This window comes from Thunnus albacares, chromosome 16 (assembly GCF_914725855.1).
Source record: "Thunnus albacares chromosome 16, fThuAlb1.1, whole genome shotgun sequence".
Taxonomy (NCBI): domain Eukaryota; kingdom Metazoa; phylum Chordata; class Actinopteri; order Scombriformes; family Scombridae; genus Thunnus; species Thunnus albacares.
Genome location: NC_058121.1, coordinates 27,408,991 through 27,431,733, shown reverse-complemented (window position 1 = coordinate 27,431,733; position 22,743 = coordinate 27,408,991). Strand labels below are relative to the sequence as shown.

The 22,743-nt window shown below is 38.7% G+C and overlaps 2 protein-coding genes across 7 annotated transcripts in view; one reads left to right on the top strand and one right to left on the bottom strand.

Annotated features, from left to right (window-relative positions):
- The window catches only part of si:ch211-243j20.2 (uridine-cytidine kinase-like 1), a 32,387-nt gene that overhangs the window by 7,567 nt on the left and 2,077 nt on the right, over window positions 1-22,743 (bottom strand). The window contains exons 2-8 of the mRNA XM_044376237.1: window positions 21,681-21,889; window positions 17,410-17,516; window positions 16,450-16,620; window positions 13,345-13,416; window positions 6,830-7,019; window positions 6,469-6,530; window positions 4,078-4,094 (exon numbers count right to left, since the gene is read on the bottom strand). Coding sequence (XP_044232172.1) covers window positions 4,078-4,094; window positions 6,469-6,530; window positions 6,830-7,019; window positions 13,345-13,416; window positions 16,450-16,620; window positions 17,410-17,516; window positions 21,681-21,889 — 828 coding nt within the window. The remainder of the gene's footprint in view (window positions 1-4,077; window positions 4,095-6,468; window positions 6,531-6,829; window positions 7,020-13,344; window positions 13,417-16,449; window positions 16,621-17,409; window positions 17,517-21,680; window positions 21,890-22,743) is intronic.
- The window catches only part of slc30a2 (solute carrier family 30 member 2), a 48,235-nt gene continuing 27,983 nt past the window's right edge, over window positions 2,492-22,743 (top strand). Inside the window, exons 1-3 of one of the 6 annotated variants that reach the window (XR_006407713.1) lie at window positions 2,496-2,628; window positions 5,073-5,214; window positions 8,628-9,507. The gene's annotated coding sequence lies outside the window, so the exon portion shown is untranslated. Of the gene's footprint in view, window positions 2,629-3,259; window positions 3,489-5,072; window positions 5,215-8,627; window positions 9,508-9,596; window positions 9,969-22,743 lie in introns of those variants that run through there. The other 5 variants (XR_006407711.1, XM_044376239.1, XM_044376238.1 and 2 more) reach the window with 5 other exon arrangements.

Below are 22,743 nucleotides of genomic sequence, written 5' to 3'. Positions count from 1 at the left end.
AGCTAAAGGTGTTGGTGCTTCATCTAAAAGTTCATTACTGCTCAGTTTCCTTCAGCCAAAGTTTCCTCTAACAACTTATATTCTAACTCAATTATACACATCAGAAGTTGAGCAGTAAGCTGCTGCAGTTGTTGCCATCATATTAATGACAAAAAGCAGCTGGGTGTTGATGTATTGTTGTTGCCAATAAACTAACACAGTGTGTGTTCAATCACCTTAAGCCAACAAAATGCAAAAAAAAAAAAAAAGCTCATGTAGCACAAACACTTTCAAACACATGCTTACAACGTTACAGAGCAATGAAACAAGCTGACATGTGTATGTCTGCTGCCGTCTCACAGCTGTAATGTGTTTGCTGCATGCTCCGTCTCTACTTTACAAGAAATAAAACATGCTTTTACTTTAACATCCGTAATTACAAATGAGCTTTTCTGCCAAAACAACTCCAGTGTTTCATTATCAAATTTTGGCTACAAAAAGGCGTCAAAAAAAAAAAAACAGAAAACAAGCGTGTTGACTTTTCTGTTGTGAAGGTTTTCATTCAGTTAAAAAAAAAAAAAATGCAGAGCATGTTTTAACAAGTTAAAAAAAAAGTGCATCAAAATGATAAAACTATGATACTGAGAGAAGATGCACGAGGTGAGCCTCACATATCCCAGCGGAGCTTCCTCTGAAGAAGGTGACCGATATTCATATGATGAGATATAAAAGTGGTGGAAACACAGGAGAAGGAAAATATACAAAAAGGAGACAAAGAGGAGGAGGAGAAGAAATAAAAAAAAAAAGGAAGAGAAAGAACAGTGTAAGAGCAGTGAAACAGCTTCACTACATCACTGCTGAACAAATAAGTTTATAGTTCTGGTCAAAGGAGCAACGATTCATTGATCTCATAAGTGGGATCATTTCAGGTGACTTAGTTCGTTCCTTCTCTCTAAGTCGGCTACTTTAAAGGCTGAAAATATAGATCAGTTGTTCTTTACTGCTCAGCTATGCAAGCAGGAGGTTTTATAAACAGATCTCAGACCAGTAAGAGCTGCTGCACATTTAACTAATCGATCTAAGAATTGATTGAAGCGTTTCCAGACAAGTTCATCCAAAACCCTGCTCACTGCTGGACTGAACCTGATTAAACCTATTTACCTTCGTTTTTGCTACAACTGGTACCATTTTACCAAGAGCCTGTGAGCACCTGTGACCATCATATTTAGGTGTTTGTTCCCAGTATTTCATAGAGCATTGGTTCCCAGCCTAACGAATGGGATTACTGGATGGTTTTACCTCTTCAGGCCTTTAAAAAGTATTTAAATACGACAATCTGAGAATAATCTGGCAATAATCAGCCCACAGACATAAAGTATACTGTACAACCTGTGTAGAGGGGTCACAGGTAGACCTACAGTAGCTTCGTTTTTAAGGGGTCACAAGTCAAAAAGGTTGGGAACCACTGACCTAGAGGACAAACACCCACCCAGGTAAGACATTTAAGAGCTGTTGGACTATAACTGTAATTTAAAAATGTTATCAGGTGACTTTTTATGTACCAGAATCCATCTCTCATGGACTTGAGTTCAATACCAGATGTGAGAAGTCCCAGTTTTCTGTCCTGGATGTGTTTTAGTGTGGTTGTGTGAACATGGCCTGTGAAACTGTGAAGTTCACCCCAATGTTTAAAACAATGAGGATGTTTAACTTTAAGAGCACGAGCGGCTCGAGCCTCGTAGAGTATAAATAAGGACTAAAGAGTGGCCGATACGCACGGATGGCGGTGACCAATTTCATGGTCATTAACTCTCCATTTTTACATTTTTTAAGCAGTAATTTAATGGCTGTAGCCGCTCAGCAGCAGCAGCTCTGATGAGAAACCATTTTTTAACAGAAAGAAATGTGAAGCTATTATCTAAATCTGAAGAGTTAAATGTTCTAAATCTGAATTAAAACTCTGAATTGCAATTAACATGCAGAAAATAAATAGGAATACTTGTGTGTGCACTTGTGTGTTATAACATCAATTCAACTGCTTAAAAAGACAATATTCCAGTTAGGGCTGTAGTCTGCTGGTCGACTGGTTGATTAGTTGGTCGATATGCTCTCGTCTGACTAAATTCTTATTGGTCGAATAATCTCTGTGTTATTTTCATAAGTAGAAAAGTGCTACATCAACAGCTTTCCAGGATTAATCCATTATTTCCTGCGGCGGGGGGGACAGACTAACAAATTACCTGTGAAAACAACGGGGGTGTATTCAAAAACACCCCCTTTGTTTTCACAACTTTGAACTCACCCAACCTAACGGAGACTGCTGGGTCTAACTGTACTCAACGGTTACTGAGCGTTTACTGAATCAGTGTTTCTCCTATAATTATAACAAGAACTCCCGCCAGGCCAAAAAATATTTTTTAATGTCAAAAATAACGCCAAGTATCCATTGATTCGGAAATCAATAGTGTTTAGGAGTCTCTGTGCAGCGCTGTTCCTGTACGTGAGTCAACCCGTGTCGTTGCCTCGTTGCCTGGGAAACTATTGGTGGCGTAACTCCGTTAAAGAGTACGTCATTGCGTAGCGACCGGGAAAGAGTGAGCGGTAGGAAAGTGACGGTGAATATGAGCGGAGCAGAGGAAAAGGTTAGCGGTAAGTTGTCAGTCTGGCAGTAAATGTACAGTACAGACTCCAGTGTGTCAGTTAATAAATGCTAAAAAGTCACGTCTGTTGTTTCCCCAACTGCTGGAAAAGTGAAGGCGGTTAGCTCCAAAGTTAGCCTAACCGACGCGGAGAAATGTGTGAATGCGGAGTTCACTCTCTGTCCATGGATGTGTAAAGAGAACTGGATACAGCGTCGGAGGCGGGGCCCGTTCATTCCTCTGAAAGTTGCTCAGTGGCGCATGAAGCCAAAAAAATCGACTTCCCAATATGAAAGTACCGGATCTTCCGCATTGTGCGGCCCATCGAGCACGCGTACTAGTGACTTTCGCTGGCCGAGTCGGCTACTTCCGGTTTAGCCCTCCGGCTAACTTCAATGGGGATAAAACAATTCAATCATGTGGCTTTTGAAAAAAGCTCTTGCTTTTGAAATGTAATCGGACCGAACGGATTTAATTCTGATAGTGAGACAAGTCATTTCGCGAGGGTTAGAAACATTTATAGGTTGATTTACAGAGGTCTCTTTCACAATGTAAGTCTATGGGAAAAAGTCTTTTTGCCCCCCCTCCCGCGACTAATCGATTAGTTGAAGATTATGTCGGATTTCAGTCGACCAAGATTTTCTTTGGTTGACTACAGCCCTAATTCCAGTACCCTCTTCAGGACAGTTACTGTAGATTAGAAATAAAAAAGTACTGATGGTATCCAGAGTTTAGCAGAGAGACTCCTCACAAAAGCAGCAGTAAAGTCATGTGAAATGTGACTGTCATGAGAAATTAACCTTTCCACATTTAAACGACCTGGAGGAGCCAAGTGAGCAAATATCGACATTGACCCTTCCAAGCTGTTTGGTGATGTATTTTTTTTCTCATTCCTATGAATAACTGTCCTTGTGTTTTCACAAAGAGATCCAATATTTTCCACCGTAGAGCACAATCGACAATCACACAGAGGGAGAAATCAATCGTAGAAGAGACAGAAATAATCAATGTGTGCTCTGACAGCAGGATGAAACTCACTCTGGGAAATATTTTAAAATAAAAGTCAAAGTACTTGCAGAAGTAAACAAGACAATTATTCATTTTGTCTTTGTTTTCAAAAGAAATTATGGTTGAAAACAGATTGAACACTTAAAGGATTTGGCTGCTTACCTTCTAGATTTTTCTTATTGTCAACAAATCTAGAGATATGTGGCTCTTTGACATGTTTTTAATAGTTTTTAGGCAACAGAGGAGCTCTACAGCACAGAGTAATATGATACCAGGCTTTGGATACACACACAATACATGTTAGTAGATCAGTTCAGTGTCGGTTCGTCTCTGCACAGGAGGTTTGTTGACAATAAGACAAATATAGAAAATCACCAGCCATGTCTTATAACAATGCAGGAAGGGAAATAGGAAGGAGAGGTAATAAAAAAAAAAGCACAAACAGTCGTACCTCACAGTGATCTCACGCTGGAATGGTTACACAGCATTCAGCCAGGCAAGGGGGGTCGCACAAGGAGACACACACACACAGACACACACACACACATATATATATATGTGTGCAAACAGTGACAAACATAAGAAACAAACATGAGATAAAGCATTTCTGAGAAAAGTATAATCCACAACATAAAAGCATCCAAAAACAAAGGCTTTAAATAAATGTTTGTATGTTAAAATGTAATATTAACAACATCCCACCTTCAACTGACCATAATGACTGATTGTTTTTAGGGCTGCAATCAGGCAATTATTTTCTCCATTAATTGTTTAGCCAATTGTTTTAAAAAAAAAAAAATAGTGAAAAAAGGAGCATTGACAGTTTTTCAGAGCCCATAGTGAGGTCTTCACTTTGCTCTTTTTGTCTGACTTACAGTCCAAAACATAAAGATATTTAATTTTCTGTCATATATGACAAAGAAAAATTGAAAATTGTCACATTTGAAAAGCTGGAACCAAAGAACATTTGGCTTTTTTTTTTTTTTGGACTAATTGTTGCAGCTCTAATTGTTTATTCAAAATTTTAAAAAAATAGTTCTTGTGTTTTGTTCTAATCATTTAAAAAGCAAAATCAAGAAAAAGGCAGTGACACACTTAACAAACAACAAAGATTAGAGTTACAGCTCCGACTTTTAAACATTTCATCAACAGATATGATAAAACAATCAGCAATGCAGAGTTTAACCCTTTACTTTGCAAGCAGATGAAATTTTAAACATTAATAAAGAAACAGAAGCATGAAGTCACTGTACACCTGAAAAAGATACACCTGAATGTTAATGTTAATAAATAAGCTTTGCAATGTGAGAAGCAGCTCTGATAGAGAGTCATTCATGCATTTATCCCATTAATCTGTACAGATCACAGATCAATATACAAACCCATCGCTGAAACAAAAGGAGAAAAAAGAAATGAATGTGTGTGTGTGTGTGTGTGTGTGTGTAGAAGACGTGTCTGTGAATGAATATGTTGAAGGTGGAACAGATCATCATTCGCTACCGTTCATAAAGCAGTCTGACGACAGTGACGAGCGGGGTGAAGAAAGATGGAGGACGCCTCTCTAGATTTACGAGATCATTAATCTCAGGTACCCGGACGTACGTCTCATCCAGTTCAATGAGTCGTATAGTAGAGGAGGAAAAAAGTGATATTGAGACCTCGGAAACGTTAAAGCTGCTGTTTGAGTTTGAAGAAACTTCCTCCAGGAAATGAACCTGTGGTTTGTTTTTAAGTTTGGTGCTCACTGTGACTTCTGTGCATAATTCAGGGTTAAAGGTCAGAACACTGATAAATCAGGAAGTAATAAGCCAAATGGTTTTTTTCTCACGCTGAGAACGACGGGAAAAACCTGACCATCAGTTACCTCCTTCAACTAGCAGAGGAGGGGGAAATGGTCACCTTTGGACATTTTCCCCATTCACTTCAATGTCTATATATAACTCTACTGTAACTACAAGCAAAGAGCTGCACAAAAATAATATAAATGTGACAGCAAAAAGATTTGTTCCACTTCTACAAGCATGAAGTGAGCGAGACGTAAAACCCATTTCATGGAATATGAAACGTATTTTTTCTGATCATAACTCTGAAGGATGTTAGAGCTCAGTCTTGTGTATTAATATTACATATTGTACTTGTTCAGGTTTGCATGTACAGGTGACCCTCAGGATTGGTTTGCTTTCATAGCATCACAGACCATGTTCACACTGTTCCACACCGCCATGCTTTATTTATTTATTTATTTATTTATTTATCCGTCACCTTTCTGACTGTAGAGTTAATAGAGGAAAAGGAGCAAAGCAGACTCTCTAAACTTTAGGAAACTTTTGAGCATGTTGTTACTGTGCATCATTTATAAATTAATCTGTCAATCAGTTTCTCAATTAATCAATTAGTCGTTTGCGCTATAAGATGTCAGAAAATGGTGAAAAATGTCAATTTGATGTTTCCAAGATACAATTTAACCCAAAGATGTTAAAGAAGCTGGAACCAGAGAAGTTCAGCATTTATCAATTATCAAAATAGTTGGAGATTAATTTTCTGTCGTTCGACTAATTGATTAACCGATGAATCATCTAGCAGTAGATATTATGATCATTATGAAGCCCATAAGCTGGATTATTGAGCTTCTGGCTGTTGTGTTAGAAATAATCTTTGCTCAGCAGCTGCAAAAAAAAAAATCAAACAAACTGTGTTGCTCTTATCAGCACAACATGCAGTTGAGGCAGCAATTTTTTGTACCTTCGCAGTGTGAACAGAGACTAACAATCTATAGTGTATGGGTGGAAACGGAGATAAAACTAAATGTTAGCTGAATCAGTAAAAACTCTCGTTCGCTCACCTTCTCCAGCTGACTGTGAACATGCTGAACAATCAAATCCAACGCTACAAAGTTCTCTCCGCCTGTAAATAAAAGACACAAACGACAAGAATAAAACCAGAATATTTAACTGAAACTGACAAATAAAAGGTTATTTTGTGCTAAAGCATAATTTCAAGTCAATATCAGTTCCAAGTTTCATCTCAGATATGAGCCAAATGCCTGAAATGCATCAATATTTAATGTCTTAGAGTGAACAGCAGTACTTAAGATTTGCAGCAGAGAAGCTTCATTTAAAGCTCAGTAGTTTATAACGTCAGCGTCAGGTTACAGGGAACAAGTATAAAGTTGTACTGGTGTGATAATATTTATCTCCACTGACCTCTCGGCACCACGATGTCGGCGACCTGCACCGTGGGTTCGATGTACTGCTCGAACGCCGGCTTCACAAACTTATTGTATTGTTTGATGATGCCGCTGATGTCCCGCCCGCGCTGTGAAATGTCCCTCTTCAGCCTCCGTATGAGGCGGATGTCCGAATCTGTGTCTACAAACACCTTCATGTCCAGAAGCTGGCAGATACAGAAGAAGAGAGATCGGACTAATTAATCTGAGATATTTTGTTCTATGTACAAACTTTTTGTACGTTTCTTATACAACATTACAGTTTTGAGTTTGTACAGAACACATATATAACAGCACAAACACCTGCGCAGGGTAACGTAACACAGTAGTTGTAGAATAAACCTCATGTAAAGTTTAGCTTAGATACTTTCATTATTACTCCAAAGTGTCAGATATTTCTCTCAAAAACCGAGATGAAGGTGGAATTTGTGTTTGACTAATTAACTGTACAATAAATTATACTGTAGATGTGTTATTATGTCCATCACCTGTAAATAAAGCTACACAGTCATCTAGTAAGTTACAAACATGTAGAAGTTCCCTTATTCTAACCAGTGTCTGCCTTGTCACTGCAGTGCAATACAGTATGTTCATTTTTATTTGGTCGGTTCACTTAAAGAAAAAGGAAACTAACAAAATATAAATACCGGTTTAATTATTTGTTAAGTGCTTTAATGTGTAGATTTTCTGTGAGATCGAGTGAGACAAACAGCAAACTATAAAACCATAAGATACAGACAACAACGCTGAAGCCTAGGACTGCAAATAAATATTATTTTCAATATTGATTACGTTGCTGAATATTTTGCTGATTAAATGATTAATTCTTGGTTCATAAAATGTCAGAAAATAGTGAAAAATTGACCATCATAAGTTTAAACTCTTTACTCTGCCTGAGCAACAGTTTAAAACAACAAAAAGATTATAAACTTAGCACAAAAAGTGAGGAAATTTATGTTTGGTAGATTATTTCTTTGTTGTAACAATGCTTCTTGGCAATAAATCTTATACTGTTGGAAAGCCTGTTTATTTCCCTTTTAATTGCTGGTTGAAGAATGGGATGCCATCCCACAGCAGTGTGTGACCAGCATGAAGAGGAGGTGCCAGGCTGTTGTAGCTGTGTATGGTTCTTCTACACGCTACTGAGCCTCCTGTTTGTTAAATGAATAAATTGTTAAATTGCCAATATGTCTTGTTTCTTCAAACTTCCATCATCCAATCCACCAAACACCAAACAAGAGTCAACGGCAGAATAAGCTGTTTGGCATTTGGCAGAGAAGATTTGGCAAATTTTTCATGGATGCAACCCACATACTCAGCTCTGCTGCTCATCCCACAAATGCATGTTTCTTACAAATGTGGCTCCATTTAAAAGGGAAATAAACAGGCTTTCCAACGGTATCAGATTTATTGTCAAGAAGCATTGTTACAACAAAGAAGTAATCTACCAAACACAAATTTCCTTACTTTTTGTGCTATGTTTATTTAGTATCATACAGGACAAAGCTAAAGGAGAAATCTTAACATTTTAGAAACTAGAGCAAGCAATTATTTGGCATTTTTGCTTGAAGCATAATTTAAATGATTAACCAAATATCAAAACTGCTGCCGATTGATTGACTTATTGCTGAATCGACTAATTGTTTCAGCTCTAAAGCCTACACTTGTTCTGAAAAGGGCTTAAATTGGTCCAAGTATGTGTGTATATGTGTGTGCAGACAGTATTTAATGTATTAAAGGCAGACAGATAGAAACAAACAGGCTTCATTTTCCAGTTCAGTCACAGAAGCCGACAGTCAGTTTCCTGTACGCTGAGAGTCAGTGAGAAGCCGCGTCGAGCTGCTTCCACCATTTGACATTTTTACTGCTGACATGATGCGCCGCGGCTCAGGACACGTTGAAGAATGGAGCGTAAACCGAGGAGACATCAGTTATCATCGTCACTTTAAAAGAGAAAGTCGGCCGATGATCCGTCCAGTAAGCTCCATTAAACTGAACCTCAACTCAGCAAAACCAGGAAAAATCAATGAGGCGGCGTCACGACGACGACGACAACGAGGCCTCACTCACAAAAAAAGAACTATTGATGACCGGTGGAATAAAAAAAAAAAAAAAAAAGGAGTTTAGAGTGATTTAGATGGAGGATGACAGTGGTGGAAGGTGCAGGTATAACTCAGATGCACAACAAGCCAAGTGGATTTTTGTCTGCTGTAAATCTGACAAACTGACCAACCTAAAGATGTTGCTGGATAAGCACGGCTGTCAGCCTGCAGGAGGAGCTGAATGAGGAGTGGGGATTGTTCCCAAAAGGTTAAGGAGCAAGGCTGCGGCTGTACATCATTTTCTAATCTGCTCCAACAGGAAGGCGTTCACAGTTTCTCTTTTTACGACGACGACGACCGAAACGGCAAAACTGTGAGAGGAGGCTGTTATCTGTTCACAGCTGCTCTGTCTCTGAGTGTTTTTAATTAAGCTTTTTAAATTATTTTATGTAGCTAAGTTTTCTGCATGTGAAGTGTCCTCGGGTTACATGAAAGGTGCTTAAAATCAAATGTATTATTATTATCTTATGTATGTGTTCTACAGAAGTCTGCACTGTGCAAAAGTTTTAGTTTTATTTGAGTAAACAGCAGAAACATAAAGTAAATCTACTGTGAGCAGCTTTGCCTTTCAAACAGCAGCAGTTCTCAGTGTTTCAGGTTCTCGGCAGGTCGGTTGTTCCTGCATCTTCATTTTAATCCCAGACTGACTCCATGATGTTGAGATCAGAGATCATCTGCTGCAGGACTCCTTCTTCTTCTGGTTTATGAAGATGGTTTTCTTTATGACTCTGGATGGATGTTCGGGCTCGTCGTCCTGCTGCAGATGATCAGACGCCTCCCTGAAGAAGAGTCTAAATATCTAAAGTGCCGAAAACTTTTGCACAGTTCTGTGTTTCATTTTGTCGTTAAAGCTCTGAAGAAGAAGACGTGCTGTTATTTAAAACGTCAGTGTCCTTCAAAGTGCCTCTTTGCATGTTTGCTATTAATGTATCATCTGACAAGTAGTATCAATGATGTATGACTCATCAACCTCGACTAGTAACCAAGGAAAACAATAAAATGGTTTTCACAGTATTCGTGTGGGTCTCTGTGTTTGTTGATGAAAACACCTGAAAGAGCTTTATCCTTCCTGTGTGAAATGAAAACCTCATGAAAGTTTACAAAAATGCTTTGAAGGATTTAGAAAAGACAAAGAAACCAGTTTAATAAAACACTAATGATTTGTTTGGTCTCAGTTAAAGTGCTGCACCTGCAGGCAGCTTATTACAGAGATGCTTCTATCATAGTATATGTAATTATATAATGTGATATTGATACACAGTATATCCTGATTTTGAATTTAGATATAAACAGTGACGTTAAATTCAGTTGACTAAACATTTAAAACATATCTGGGGACTTTTTTTTATTAATAGCTTCGTTTAAAAATGTCAGAAAGTAGTAAAGATACGGAGATGATGTCTTCAAATGGCTTATTTTGTAAAAAATCCAAACATATTCAATGATATTAAAGAGTGAAAAGCTGCAAATCCTCACATATGAGAAGCAGAGAATGTTTTTATTTCATAAATGATTGAAACAATTTATCAGAATATTTATAACCAGATAGGAATGTCTTATTATTGTCCAGTTCAGAGAGTTAAATAAATAACCTAAGCTACTTTATCACATTGGTGCAAAAATCCTACAAACACTATTTCACCATAAAGCTACTTATATGCATGTAACACATAAGATATTAAAGAGAAGCTAATTCCGTATTAACAGTACAACAAAATCTGTGATGTTTGATGTATTTTTACTCTCTCACAGTATTTCTGATAATATCAACCAATCCCAGCGCTGCGTTACGTCTTAAAGCAGAACTCACTACATTAACATATCAGATCTGCAGCTGGAACTGACTTCAATTACAACCTCGGACACAAAAACACAATTAATCACCGCGGACGACAGCTGTTATTAACCGAATCAGACAGTAATCAACTTACACACAGCCGAGTCTCTGGGGAGGCTGCACGTCTTATCAGCACGCTCCAGCTCACACACACACACACACACACTCACACACACACACACACACTTTATATAAGGCTGAGGAGAGCGATGAAGAGCAGCATCACTCTGCTATAAAGAATTCTCCCTTTTTTCATTTATATGGATTTCCTCTGATGCATCAACAGCCTCATTATTAAAACTACAGGATTCATTACCGCTTCATAAATCAGGTCAAATCTTCACATGCACACAAAAATAGGTGCAAATATCAGTTTTGAATCACTCACTATGTCCAAAAATGTTTAAAAAAAAAAAAAAAAGAGGAACGTTAAGAATTTAATTACCTATAAAAGATATAAAGATTCTTCTTGTTGACCTCAGAGAGGAAAAGTGAATGTTTTTATTGTGCTGACATGAGTTCCACTTTGTTTTCTATTGTTCTCTTTACTGTGAACTGTGCAATACTTAGTTTAAATAAGATTAAAACATATATATATTTTTTTTGGATGACTGAGTTGGATGTTTACAGATAAATTAACCTGAACAGTTCGTTCATAATCTTTTGTGGTTTTTTTCTTCTTCTACATGCTTTTATATCACTGGAAGATGCAAATTTAAGCTCATGTGGGAGCAGCCAGACGCCGATCAAGAACTTAACTGAACTAAAACATTAATTCATAATTAAATTAGATCATCAGCCTCAGCAGAGAACATGTGAAATTCTTCTTCTATGATATAAAATACGCCTCAGAATCGATTCATGCTAAAGGATTTCCAGACAGTCGATCAATTATCTAATAAATACTGAATCAAACAAGCCATCGGATCTGGACCAGAACCTGGTTTAACGAAGGATCTGCTGCTGAGTGATAAATCTGTGACGCTCATAGACGTGTACAACGTGCTCATAAACACAACAGCGGTTTTCTGATTTAATATTCATCAGCGTGTTGGTTGTCTCTGAGCCGACAGATATATTAATAGGTCTGATACAAGAACAGAGACGAATAAAACTAGAAAAATATGATTCCAAAATGCTTCGTTTAGGGTTCATAAACATTTTTACCAGTAAATTTCCATGACTACTCCAGGCCTTTGAGGCAAATTTAACCGTATGTGACCATATGTTCTCTGAAACATCTGCGTAAACCCACGTTACCCCACGCAGAGAACCAGAGCCGTTGATAGAGAGAGTTGTGTCGACTCCAAAGTCTCCAATAGGATCAATTATTCCACAACAACGGCGGATTATAGAGGCTGGAATAGTTTATAACAGCAGCTACAGTTGCCGTCCTTTGACGTATATCCGAAGAAAAAATATCCAGCAACAACATAAAAAGTTGAATCAGTCTGATTTCTTAATATTCAACTTGCTAGATCAGTCAGGGATTCATTTTCCATCATTTAGCTGCAGTGTCTAAAAGCTTTGAGGGAAAATCACCTTTTATATTTAACCAACAAAACCTTTAGCCTTCAATATATCATCACTATATTAGACCAAGCAGCAACCTCCGGGGCTGTAAGATGAAGCCAACAGGAAGTGCCAAAAGCTGCAGTTCCTTGAATGACCACTTGAGGCTCCAAAAGCGAGTCAATCCCCATAGACCTCCATGTTAAAATGCCCAACTTTACAGCAGAAATAAACATGTTTACAGCCTGGTACAAAAAACGGTTTTGGTCTCTGTAGCTAATTTCCTCTTTCATGACAACTGTACGGGGGGTGAATTTTTTTATAACTCACTCGTTTAAATTTTATTAAGTCGTAAAGTTCTGCATAATGAAGCTGCTTTGAGTGACAGGTCCGCCAGCCGCTGGGTGGCTTGTTTCAGCCATTCGGCCCCGCCTCTTTGCCTATTTTTGATTGGCTGGAGGTTAGGTAGAGTCACGCACTGCCAAGATGGCGACGGCCGGAGCGGCTCGCTTTGAGCTTCAGAAACCAACGGGTGACGTCACGGTAACTACGTCCATATTTTTATACAGTCTATGTATTAGACTGACAGTACTAGCTAGCTAATGTTGGTTGAATAGTGAAAACATTATCTAGCTAGAGAGCTAATGATAGCTAACGTCAGCTATTAGCTACCTATCGACGGCTCTGATCTGTGTTTAATCAATCTATAAAGATTTTTCTCAGTTGATCTTAACTGAACTACATATATTCTATAATACAGATATTTGTGACTTTTCCCAAAACTTTCTGGGTTTATTTATTTTTCCTAAACTTCTCCAGGCCTGGAAATCACTATTTTCAAATTCCATGATATTTCCAGGTTTTTCATACGATCCCTGTTTGTTGCATTAAAATGAATTAAAATGATCGAATCTGATCAGTTTTGGTTTTAATAGTGTGGAATGATTCGATCAGTCACAGAAACACAAAGACTTTCTGAAAGGACGATAAAGGAAACTAACGAAGAGTGAAAACTTGAACAGGAAGTGACTCCGCTCTCACCTTCAGCAGCTCCTTGTTGGCGAAGGCCAGAATGCCCTCGAAGATGACCACGTTGGCTCCGTACACGGTTTTCTGTAAAGAAGAAGAAACAGAAATAGATTCAATAGAGACTTTTTCAAATGATTCGATGAATCATCTTAATATCAATAAAGGAGATAAAACATGGTTATATGAGCATTTTATGTAAATAAAACTAATTTGTCCCGTTTTACATTATGGTGAGAAGATCAACATCTTAACACAGTAATAAAACTATTTTAAAGACACAAAAGCACTTTTTAAAATAATGAATCTTTAATGAAAAAAAATTAAAAATGGAAACAATAAATGTGACCGTCCGTCCGTCTAGTTTTTACATCAGAGCATCAATTGGCTGTTTACCAGCAGAGCTGCAACGATTACTTTATTAATTGATTAATCAATCAACAGAAAATTATTCAGCAACTATTTTGATAATCAATCAGTCTTTCAGGTCATTTTTTAAAGCAGAAATGTCAAATATTTGATGGTTTCAGCTCCTCAGATGTGAGAATTTTCTGCTATTTGTTGTCTGACATCATAGTAAACTGATTATTTTTGGATTTTGGACGTTTGATCAGACAAAAAAAGACACGTGATGAAGTCACTTTGGGCTCAAGAACATCATGATGGAAACATTTGACTGTTTTCAGATATTTTTACACCAAACAGTTAATCGATTAATTAAAAATATAACAGGCAGATTAACTAATGACATTGTCTCAATTCATTGATGAGTTGTTTGGATGGTTGACCAGCATTTCTCAAAGTCCATCATGCAACATAAAAACTCAAAGATATTCAGTTTATTATCAACGAGGACTAAAAGAAACCAGAAAATACTCACGTTTAAGAAGCTGGAACCAAGAGAGAAGTTTAACATTTCTTCATCAAAAATGACTCAAAATGATGAATCGCTATCAAAATAATTGATAACACATTAATATTCTGTCAAACAGCTGATTGATTAACTAATCGTTGCAGCTTTACTCACCAGAAGGAAAAAAGAGAAAATGCTGCATTACACACAGACAACATCGACCTGCTGTATTCATGTTCTTCATCGTTATCTGATGAACCTCATCCTGAACCTGCTTTACTACCAGGAGAGAGTGTGTGTGTGAGTGTGTGTGTGTGTGTGTGTGTGTGTGTGTGTGTGTGTGTGTGTGTGTGTGTGTGAGATTAATCACCGCCTCAATCAAAGACAAAATGCTGCTGAGTATGTCACAATCCTATTACCTTCCTCTGACCAGCTTCACGCTGAAGTCAATGGACTGAACACTTCAGTATTGATTTTGAGAGAAAGAGAGCAAAGAGAGAAAAGAAGAAACAAAGAGAGCGAGCCGGCGACGTGTGTGTGTGTGTGTGTGTGTGTGTGTGTGTGTGAAAAGAAGAAAGTGAATCCTAAAGAAACAGATGAGTGTTTATCGATTTGTTCATTTCCTTGTTCTTTGCTAAGAGATGATTTAGTGGGGAACATATTAAAGTGTAGATGCTCTGAGAGAGAGAAGGTGACCTCTAGTTTTACCACCGAAGAAGAAGAAGACTCAACTGCATCCTGTGATTACAGACAAACACACACACTGAGGATATACAGCCTCAGGCTAGCTGCCCCCGAGCAGCTTAATTACAATCACTCCAAAAAAAAAAAGGCTCCATAAAGTGATTTCTGCGTCACGAGTCGTGATCGGCGTTTTCTCCGTGTGCTGTTGCGCCTTTCAGCCATGAAATTACATCGCAAAGGAATAGAGAGCGGTTGTCAGAGTGCGACACCGCCACCGCATTGATTCTTCACGATGCTTTCGGGAGGGGGATTCGAGCTCTTTTGCGGGGTAAAGTCCCCGTACGATAAATCCTTAATAATTAGCAAATTAGCAGGCGTCTTAATTGGCCTCAGCTCATGCGGCTAATACAGAGCATCCCTGAGGGAGTTCAGTGATCTGTGAGTGCTGTTAAAATCCTGAAAATTACAAAACGCAGCACAGATTACTTCTTCTTTTTGGTTTTTGATGTTAATAGATTAACTCTTACAAAGGTCTCAGTTTTTTAACTATAATTAAAGCAACAGAAATATTTAATCAATACAGATTAGATGATGAATTCTGCTCCAACTGATTAAGAAGCAGCGACAGTATTGTTGTTTTTTATAGGATTAAATGATCATCCTGATGATACGGTGAAATTCTGCTGAAAGAGAACCAGAAGTTAAAAAGTCCAATGTTGCCTTCAAGTCAAAACTCAGGGCTTCAACCTGCTTTGTTTGTAAAGCGACCTCCACTTCCTCATCAAAGTGATGCCAGATTGTTTGCATCTTTGTTGCTAAGGTTGTTTCCATGTGTCGTTCACGTTGTTCACTCACATATTTTAGATCAGATTCAGCTCCAACGTGTACGGATGGGTTTGAGAAGTTTATGTTTTGAGTAAAGAAGGAGAAAAAGAAGTGAAATCCTGCTGCTATTGTTTGTTTACGTAGCCTCCGGGGCCGGAGGAAGCTTCCTGAAGCTGACCAATCAGAACAGAGTGGGCTTATCAGGAGGCGGGTCTTAAAGAGACAGGAGCTACAACGGCCTGTTACAGACAGAGGCTGAACTGAGGGGCTGCATAAAGGACCAGTAGAAGATAAATAAGGAGTTTTTAACTGTAAATCATGCAAAGATATTCCAGTAGAGCCCCAGAATATAAATATAGAGGCTGGAAATGTGCATGAAACAGCCATAAAAACTTATAAAGACTTATTATTACCAACATTCACTAATTTTTTTAGTCTTAATAGTCTGAAAAGTGCACATTTTTTAACATTTAAGTAAACATAACAGACAACACAGGTAGACAATTAAAGTAATGCAGCCACCAGGTCCTGTAAGAACACAAAATCTAATGTTCACATCCACCAACAATCAGCTTGAGTTGCTTCTTCACGCTGCAGTTTGCATTGAGAACTGGGAAAACACACACTGTAAACTCTGTCAACAGCAACTTGGTTTTTATAGGTTGTGACGCCTCATTCAAACGGTCCGGAACAAACAAATCCCATCTAAAAACAGCAGTTAGCAAACAGTCGGCTCAGTTAGTGAGAGAGTCTTTTACCCATTCTTTGCGTCTGCAGTGAGACGTGAAGTCGTAAACCGGGACTTTGATGCTTTTTCCTTTCTTCAGCTTTCTGAGGACGGTGACCAGCAGCTCAAAGTCAAAGGCGTCAGGATGGTCGAAGTTATACTCGTTTTTGGCTGCGAGCTCCTGCTCCTCTTTATTCAACACCTGAGACACAAACAAACACAAACAGTAAACGACGACAGTGTGTAATCATGAGTAACAATGGTTGGTTTCTCAACATACATTTCATACAAAAATGACTAAATGAGACATTTAGTTTAGCATCTCCTACAATACTTGCATGTTATCTCCTTGATCTTTCTATCTATATTTGTCCTGATACCCTTTACTGTCGTCTACTGAACACACAGCTTGTGAAAGTTTACTTCCTCATCTGTAAAATTTAATTTAAAGGAGGCTCAATGCTGCGTTCAAAATAAAGATGCTGCTACCAAAAACTCTTCATTATCCATCTAAATATTCTCTGCTGGTGGTGAAAACTGTGTATAAAACATCAGAAATTTAAATCTAACTATGTGAAGGATTAATTATCCCTCCCTACTTATTTCATTTCATCCACAGAGACATAACGGCTCTCGGATTCAGCGAGCAGAGCGAAGCATCGACGTCTGTTCTCAGAGGAGAGCGATATATAACGGATATGAAGCGATCAGTCGGTCAGGGGCTTTTACTCCTTATGCTGAAATCAGCACGAATGTCCTGCTGTCTACAAGGCTTTACATCAATTTAATGTTTAATTTACACCAACTAGGCGCATTATTTTAAAATCAAAGGCTTAATTATTGTGGAACAGTGAGTTTAAAATGCTGAGTGACTGATCTGACAGATTACAGAGTTTTTATTGTTGTTATAAGTAAAAATGCTAAATTAATCAAAGCTCTTATTTACACTTTAAATGAAGCTTTACTTTTACTGTCAGCTGGGTTTTTGTACCTTGTAGAAAGAGTCCATGGAGAGCAGAACCACCCAGGGAACATCCAGCGCTTCAATGATCTTATTGGCAACTGTGGTTTTCCCAGAAGCACTTCCTCCACACAGACCTGCGGCGGGGAAACACCGAGAACCACAACAACACCGTCACTGACGCAGATCAATCAAACAGAAGATGCTTCATTAACAGTGATTAACAGAGAAATAAAAAACATTAAATCCTCACATTTGAGAAATTAATACCAGAAAATTTGGGCATTTTTCATCAAAAAGCGACTTAAATCAACTAATTTAACAGCTGATCATCTCTCCCAGTAGAGCTGCACCAATAAGTCGATTAATCAGTCGAGAGAAAATGAATCAGCAACTATTTTATTAATCAAATAATCATATTAGCAATAATTTTTCAAGCAAAAATGAGACGTATTTGGTGGTTGCAGCTTCCTGAATGCAGGGTTTCTGCCAGTGTTCTGCTCGCCAGGCCTGAGCAACGAGACCCAGAGAGACGCGAGAGCAGCTGCTTGCTAACAGCAAATTTGATGAACCCGGGCGCTGATACATGAAAATAAACTAAATGGGTTGCTGTTTCAGGTGGTCCTGAAGCTCAGCAGGAACCACCTTCTCCAAACACCGTGGACAGGAAAGACTGGTTGGAGATGCAACTGCTGGCAAGAACTTGTGGGTCCAGGGTGGGCTTCTTGAGGAGGGGGTGGATGACTTGGACCTCGAGGGCAGATGGGACACTACCAGTTTGAAGGGAGAGGTTGATGGTTTGGGGGATCAGGGGGCTGAGACTGAGGGTCGATGACAGGATGAGGCAGAGAGGGTTGCCAGGATTGTTATTAATTAGGTTTAATTAGAACTGTGAGCATCTTTAAGGGATTTGGAGTCCTTTGATGTTCACGGAAGGCCGGTTAATGGACAGCGAGCCCAGAGCGTCGATCCGGGACGCGTCCAGCTGCTTTTATTTTCCTGCAGGTCATGACTGAACCGGGGAGCAGCAGCGTGAAAAATTGACCTCACGTGTCTTGACAAGAGCAAGAAGATCACAGACGCTGCTCAGAGATCTACTGTAGAGCTCCACCAGTTCAACCACTGATGCAGAAGCTGGGCAGGTGATGTGCTGGAGGTCATGATGGCTCAGTCAACGGGACGCTTAGGTTTAGGTCGGGATGACGGGAAGGTCAAATGTGTCAAATCAGACACCTGTAAGACACCTCATTAACTCTAGTGCATAATGACCGCAGGGGTTGTTGACATATCACCAACAACTACAATGTTGGAGATTTCACCTCACTGACTTTGATTCTGCTTCCCTGGTGAGTTTGTTCCTCCTTCTCACATCTAAAACTGTCTGTGAAAAATTGGAAAAGATCACAAGCTGTAGACGGTGACAGATTCAGGACGGTTCTCTTATAGAGGAACACGACCACCTCATACCTGCAGCTGTCAGTCGTTTCTGCTGCTGCTGCTGCTGCTGCTGCAGCCGCTCAGGAAGTAGAACCACTTCAGTTCTGCCACATTAATGAACTCTCATGAACGCTGCTGCTGTTGTTTTCTTCCTTTTACTATTGAAATTAAACATAGTTTCTTCTGACCAGATTATGTAATATATCCACCAAAACACCTACAATAAAATGGAATCGTCTCAGACAGAGTTGCAACTAACGATTGTTTTCATTATTAATTTATCTGCTGATTATGTTCTCGATTAGTCTAGTAATCATTTAAAAATACTGAAAACAATGATTTTCACAGTTTCTCAGAGGCCACCGTGATGTCTAACACTCTGAAATGTTCAATTAACTGTCATATATTTAAAGGAAAAACAGTAAATCTTCACATTTTGAGAAGCTGGAACTGTCAAACATTTAGTAGTTTTGCTTGAAAAACTGAAAGAATTAAAGAGACGCATCATGCATCATCATTTCCAGCTCTTTATCTTTATACTTGAGCTCTACTGGAATATCTCTGCATGATTTACAATTATTAAATTAAATTCCTTATTTATCTTCTACTGGCCCTTTATGCAGCTCTTGTCAATGTGAAAAAAAAAAAAATAGTGACATCACAACTTTGAAAAAAAAACCAAAAACGATGTTTTCAAATGTACAAAGTCTCAAAGATATTTGAGTTTAAATCGTATAAAACAGAGAAAACACCACATCTAACATTAGAGCAGCTATTTTTACTTGATAAATTAGTAAAATGTTTGGTGATTAACGTTCTGTCAGGTTTATTAACTCTTCCTTTCAGCTCTCTCTTCTTGCTTGACATTGCAGAAAATATGTGAGTGCAACCATATTTTGCACTGAAGTAAAAAAAAAAACGTGTCGTAGTTTAGTGCCAGTGATGTAAAACAAAAGTTAGTGTGAAGCGCTGCTTTCCTCTCTCTCTCTTGACCTCCTGGGTTACAGACCACAACAGCAATCCCTCAGGACCACCATCTCTGGGAACCGGGCCAAGACTACGAGCTGGTTGGCTGGCAAGAGGGTGAAAAACAGGATGCATTTCCTAGGAAGAGTCGTGTGTGTAGTGCATATGTGTGTGTGTGTGTGTGTGTGCAGGAGCAGAAATAGCCTACGGAGCTACTTCTGTGGTATAAACAACTCCCAGTGAAATGTTGGACTGGGATTTTTCTGCTCAGGTAAAACTTATCAAGGTCAAAACTGCTGACTGGGAGGAAGAAGCCCATTTCTACACATGATTACATCTCTGGAAAAGGCTTGTAGAAATACTAGTTCTCACTTGTAAATTCATACATTAAAAAAGGAGCTCAAAGCTTATTGATTCAGCATAAATGACAGATTTTAAAGTGCGCCGCCCAGCAAGTGAAGCTCGGCCAATGAAACGAGCTGCTACGGCAGATAAAACCGTTTCCATTAGCAATAAAACCAGACTGAAGAGATAGCAAACAACCTTTGGTATCTATGACGCTTCACTGTGTTGTTTTTGCTGTCCTCACTTCACCTCTTCTTCACTTCTCCTTTTGTTCAGGCGTTTTTTGCCATCTCTGCATCTTCTAAACCCTCCCCGAGCTCCTTTTTTTTTTAACTCTAATACTCCTCATTGTTTATCCGTCTTTCACTCCTTTCTCTTTATTTTCTGTTGACCTTTAATGCAGCTTTGCTGTGTCCAGTTCTCCTGCTTTTACACAGTCTGGTCCTTTTAAAGCCGGAGCCTCATCGACCTCAGTACAGCCGAGTGTGAAATTGTAACCAGTCATTGCGACCTATTGACAATAACAGATTGCCTACTAAAGATAATGTCCACCCACCTCCCCCCCCCCCCCACCCCCACGCATTCCCACTCATGCCAATCTGATGTGTTTAACCACGGAACATCAAACACACACACACACACACACACACACACACACACACACACACACACACACACACACACACACACAGTCTCTCTGTCACGCTTCATTTTACTGCTGCTCGTCCTGAGGCGGATATTTTACTGTGCTGATCAGCAAGATGCTGTAAAAACGCCTGTAGTGACGCCAGAGCGCTCAAAAATAATGCCTGAGCATTTTTTACATTTATTGTAGTTTTAAAAATTGTATATATATATATATATATATATATTATTGTATTGTACATATGTTGATTGGAGAGGTTCGGGGACACCACAAACTAAAAACTCCCTAGTTGACAAGATGTTGAAGGTTTATGTTGTTCTGCATAGTTGTGGCATAAAGCATGTCCTAATTATTGTTATTCAAATATGACTCATTATAGACGAGGACCAAAAACACTTATTTGAACTGATGTAGTTTTGTTTGTGTTTTAGCTACATGCTAAACAAACACATTTCCAGAAACTAGAAGATGTCAAATGAAGCCTGATACAGGCATCACGGCCTCACAGTTCTTCTGTTATAAGCTTTTCCATTTGGGTATTTGGCTAATAAATCTATAAAAATGGTGGATCTTAAGGGGTGAACTATTCACCTGAACAGTTAATGATGTTGTATATGGTATCATTGTAATCCTTGACCATCAGAACATGGGGGTAGACATCACCATCATCATCATCATGTTTATCATGTCTGGTTCAGGTGATTTGGTGCAAAATACGTAATTCGCTTATGGGTGGAAAGCAAAATGGCTGCCACAAAGTGTTTTTGCGACGGCTCCGTTTCTGAAAATGTTCAGGGCCCCAAACTGTACAAGTTTGCCAAGTTTCATGCTTTTATGAGAAAGTGAACATAATTTTCACGTATCACCTGGACTACATATCATTCTGTGATGTTGGATGTTCTCTCACCGATGACGAAGGCCTCTTTGAAGGTCGTCCCGGTGACGTTGTACCACGGCGGTCTGCCGGCGGTGTAGATGGTTCTTTTATTGGTCCTCAGCAGTGGAGGCTCTGTCTTAGATTGGCTCGTGGTCCGTTTCCGTGGCGATAAGGATGGGGTCAAAGGGCAGCGGGGGACGTGTTTCGGTAAACCGTCCAGAGAATCATCTCCACTCCCGCTGAAAGACAGAAAGATAACAGACGTCTGCGGTGCAACACTTTAATTTCATCTCAACTAATATAAACTTACATAACAACATATTTTACTACAGAACTGCTCAGATATTGATCTGATCTACAGCGATTAGAAAATTAATCAGAAACTATTTTGATAATCAAGTCGTCATTTGCGTCAAAAATGCCAAATATTCTTTGGTTCCAGATTCTTAGATGTGAAGATTTTCTGTTTTCCTTCAACAGATATAAAAGTCATTTGAACTGAAGTCGTCACACAGCTGTAAGCAGCTATGAACGGCAGTTTTTCACAATTTTATAACATCTGATAAACCAAACGATTAATTGAGAAAATAATGGTTAGTTGCAGCTCTGATCTGATCTAATGAATGTATGATAGATATTCAGTTTACTACCCTAGAAGACTAAATAAACCAGAAAATAATCATATTTGAGAAGCTGGAATCAGAGAAAATGACTTAAAACGATCAATGGTTGCAGCTCTAATCTAATCCCTGTGACTGGTTGCTTATTGTCATATTTATTTATTTTGTGTGTGTCCTTGTTGCCATCAGAGATGCCTTGTTAGCTCATAGTTGACCCCCATGCTGCTGCTCCAATAGACATTTTAGTAAACACAAGATATCTACAGGTTCCACAAAGCTTAATACAAGAAAGTCTGAAATTTAAAAAGCAAATTACGACCCAAAAAATATTTAAATGCTATAAAAATCAGCTTATTTCTGAATAAAACACATCTAATCACATTTAAGCCATGTATGAGCAGCTAAGTGCTAAAGATATTTTAATAATTGGCCTTGTGAGGACCTGCAGACAGTCTGTCCTGCAGAGAGATGAG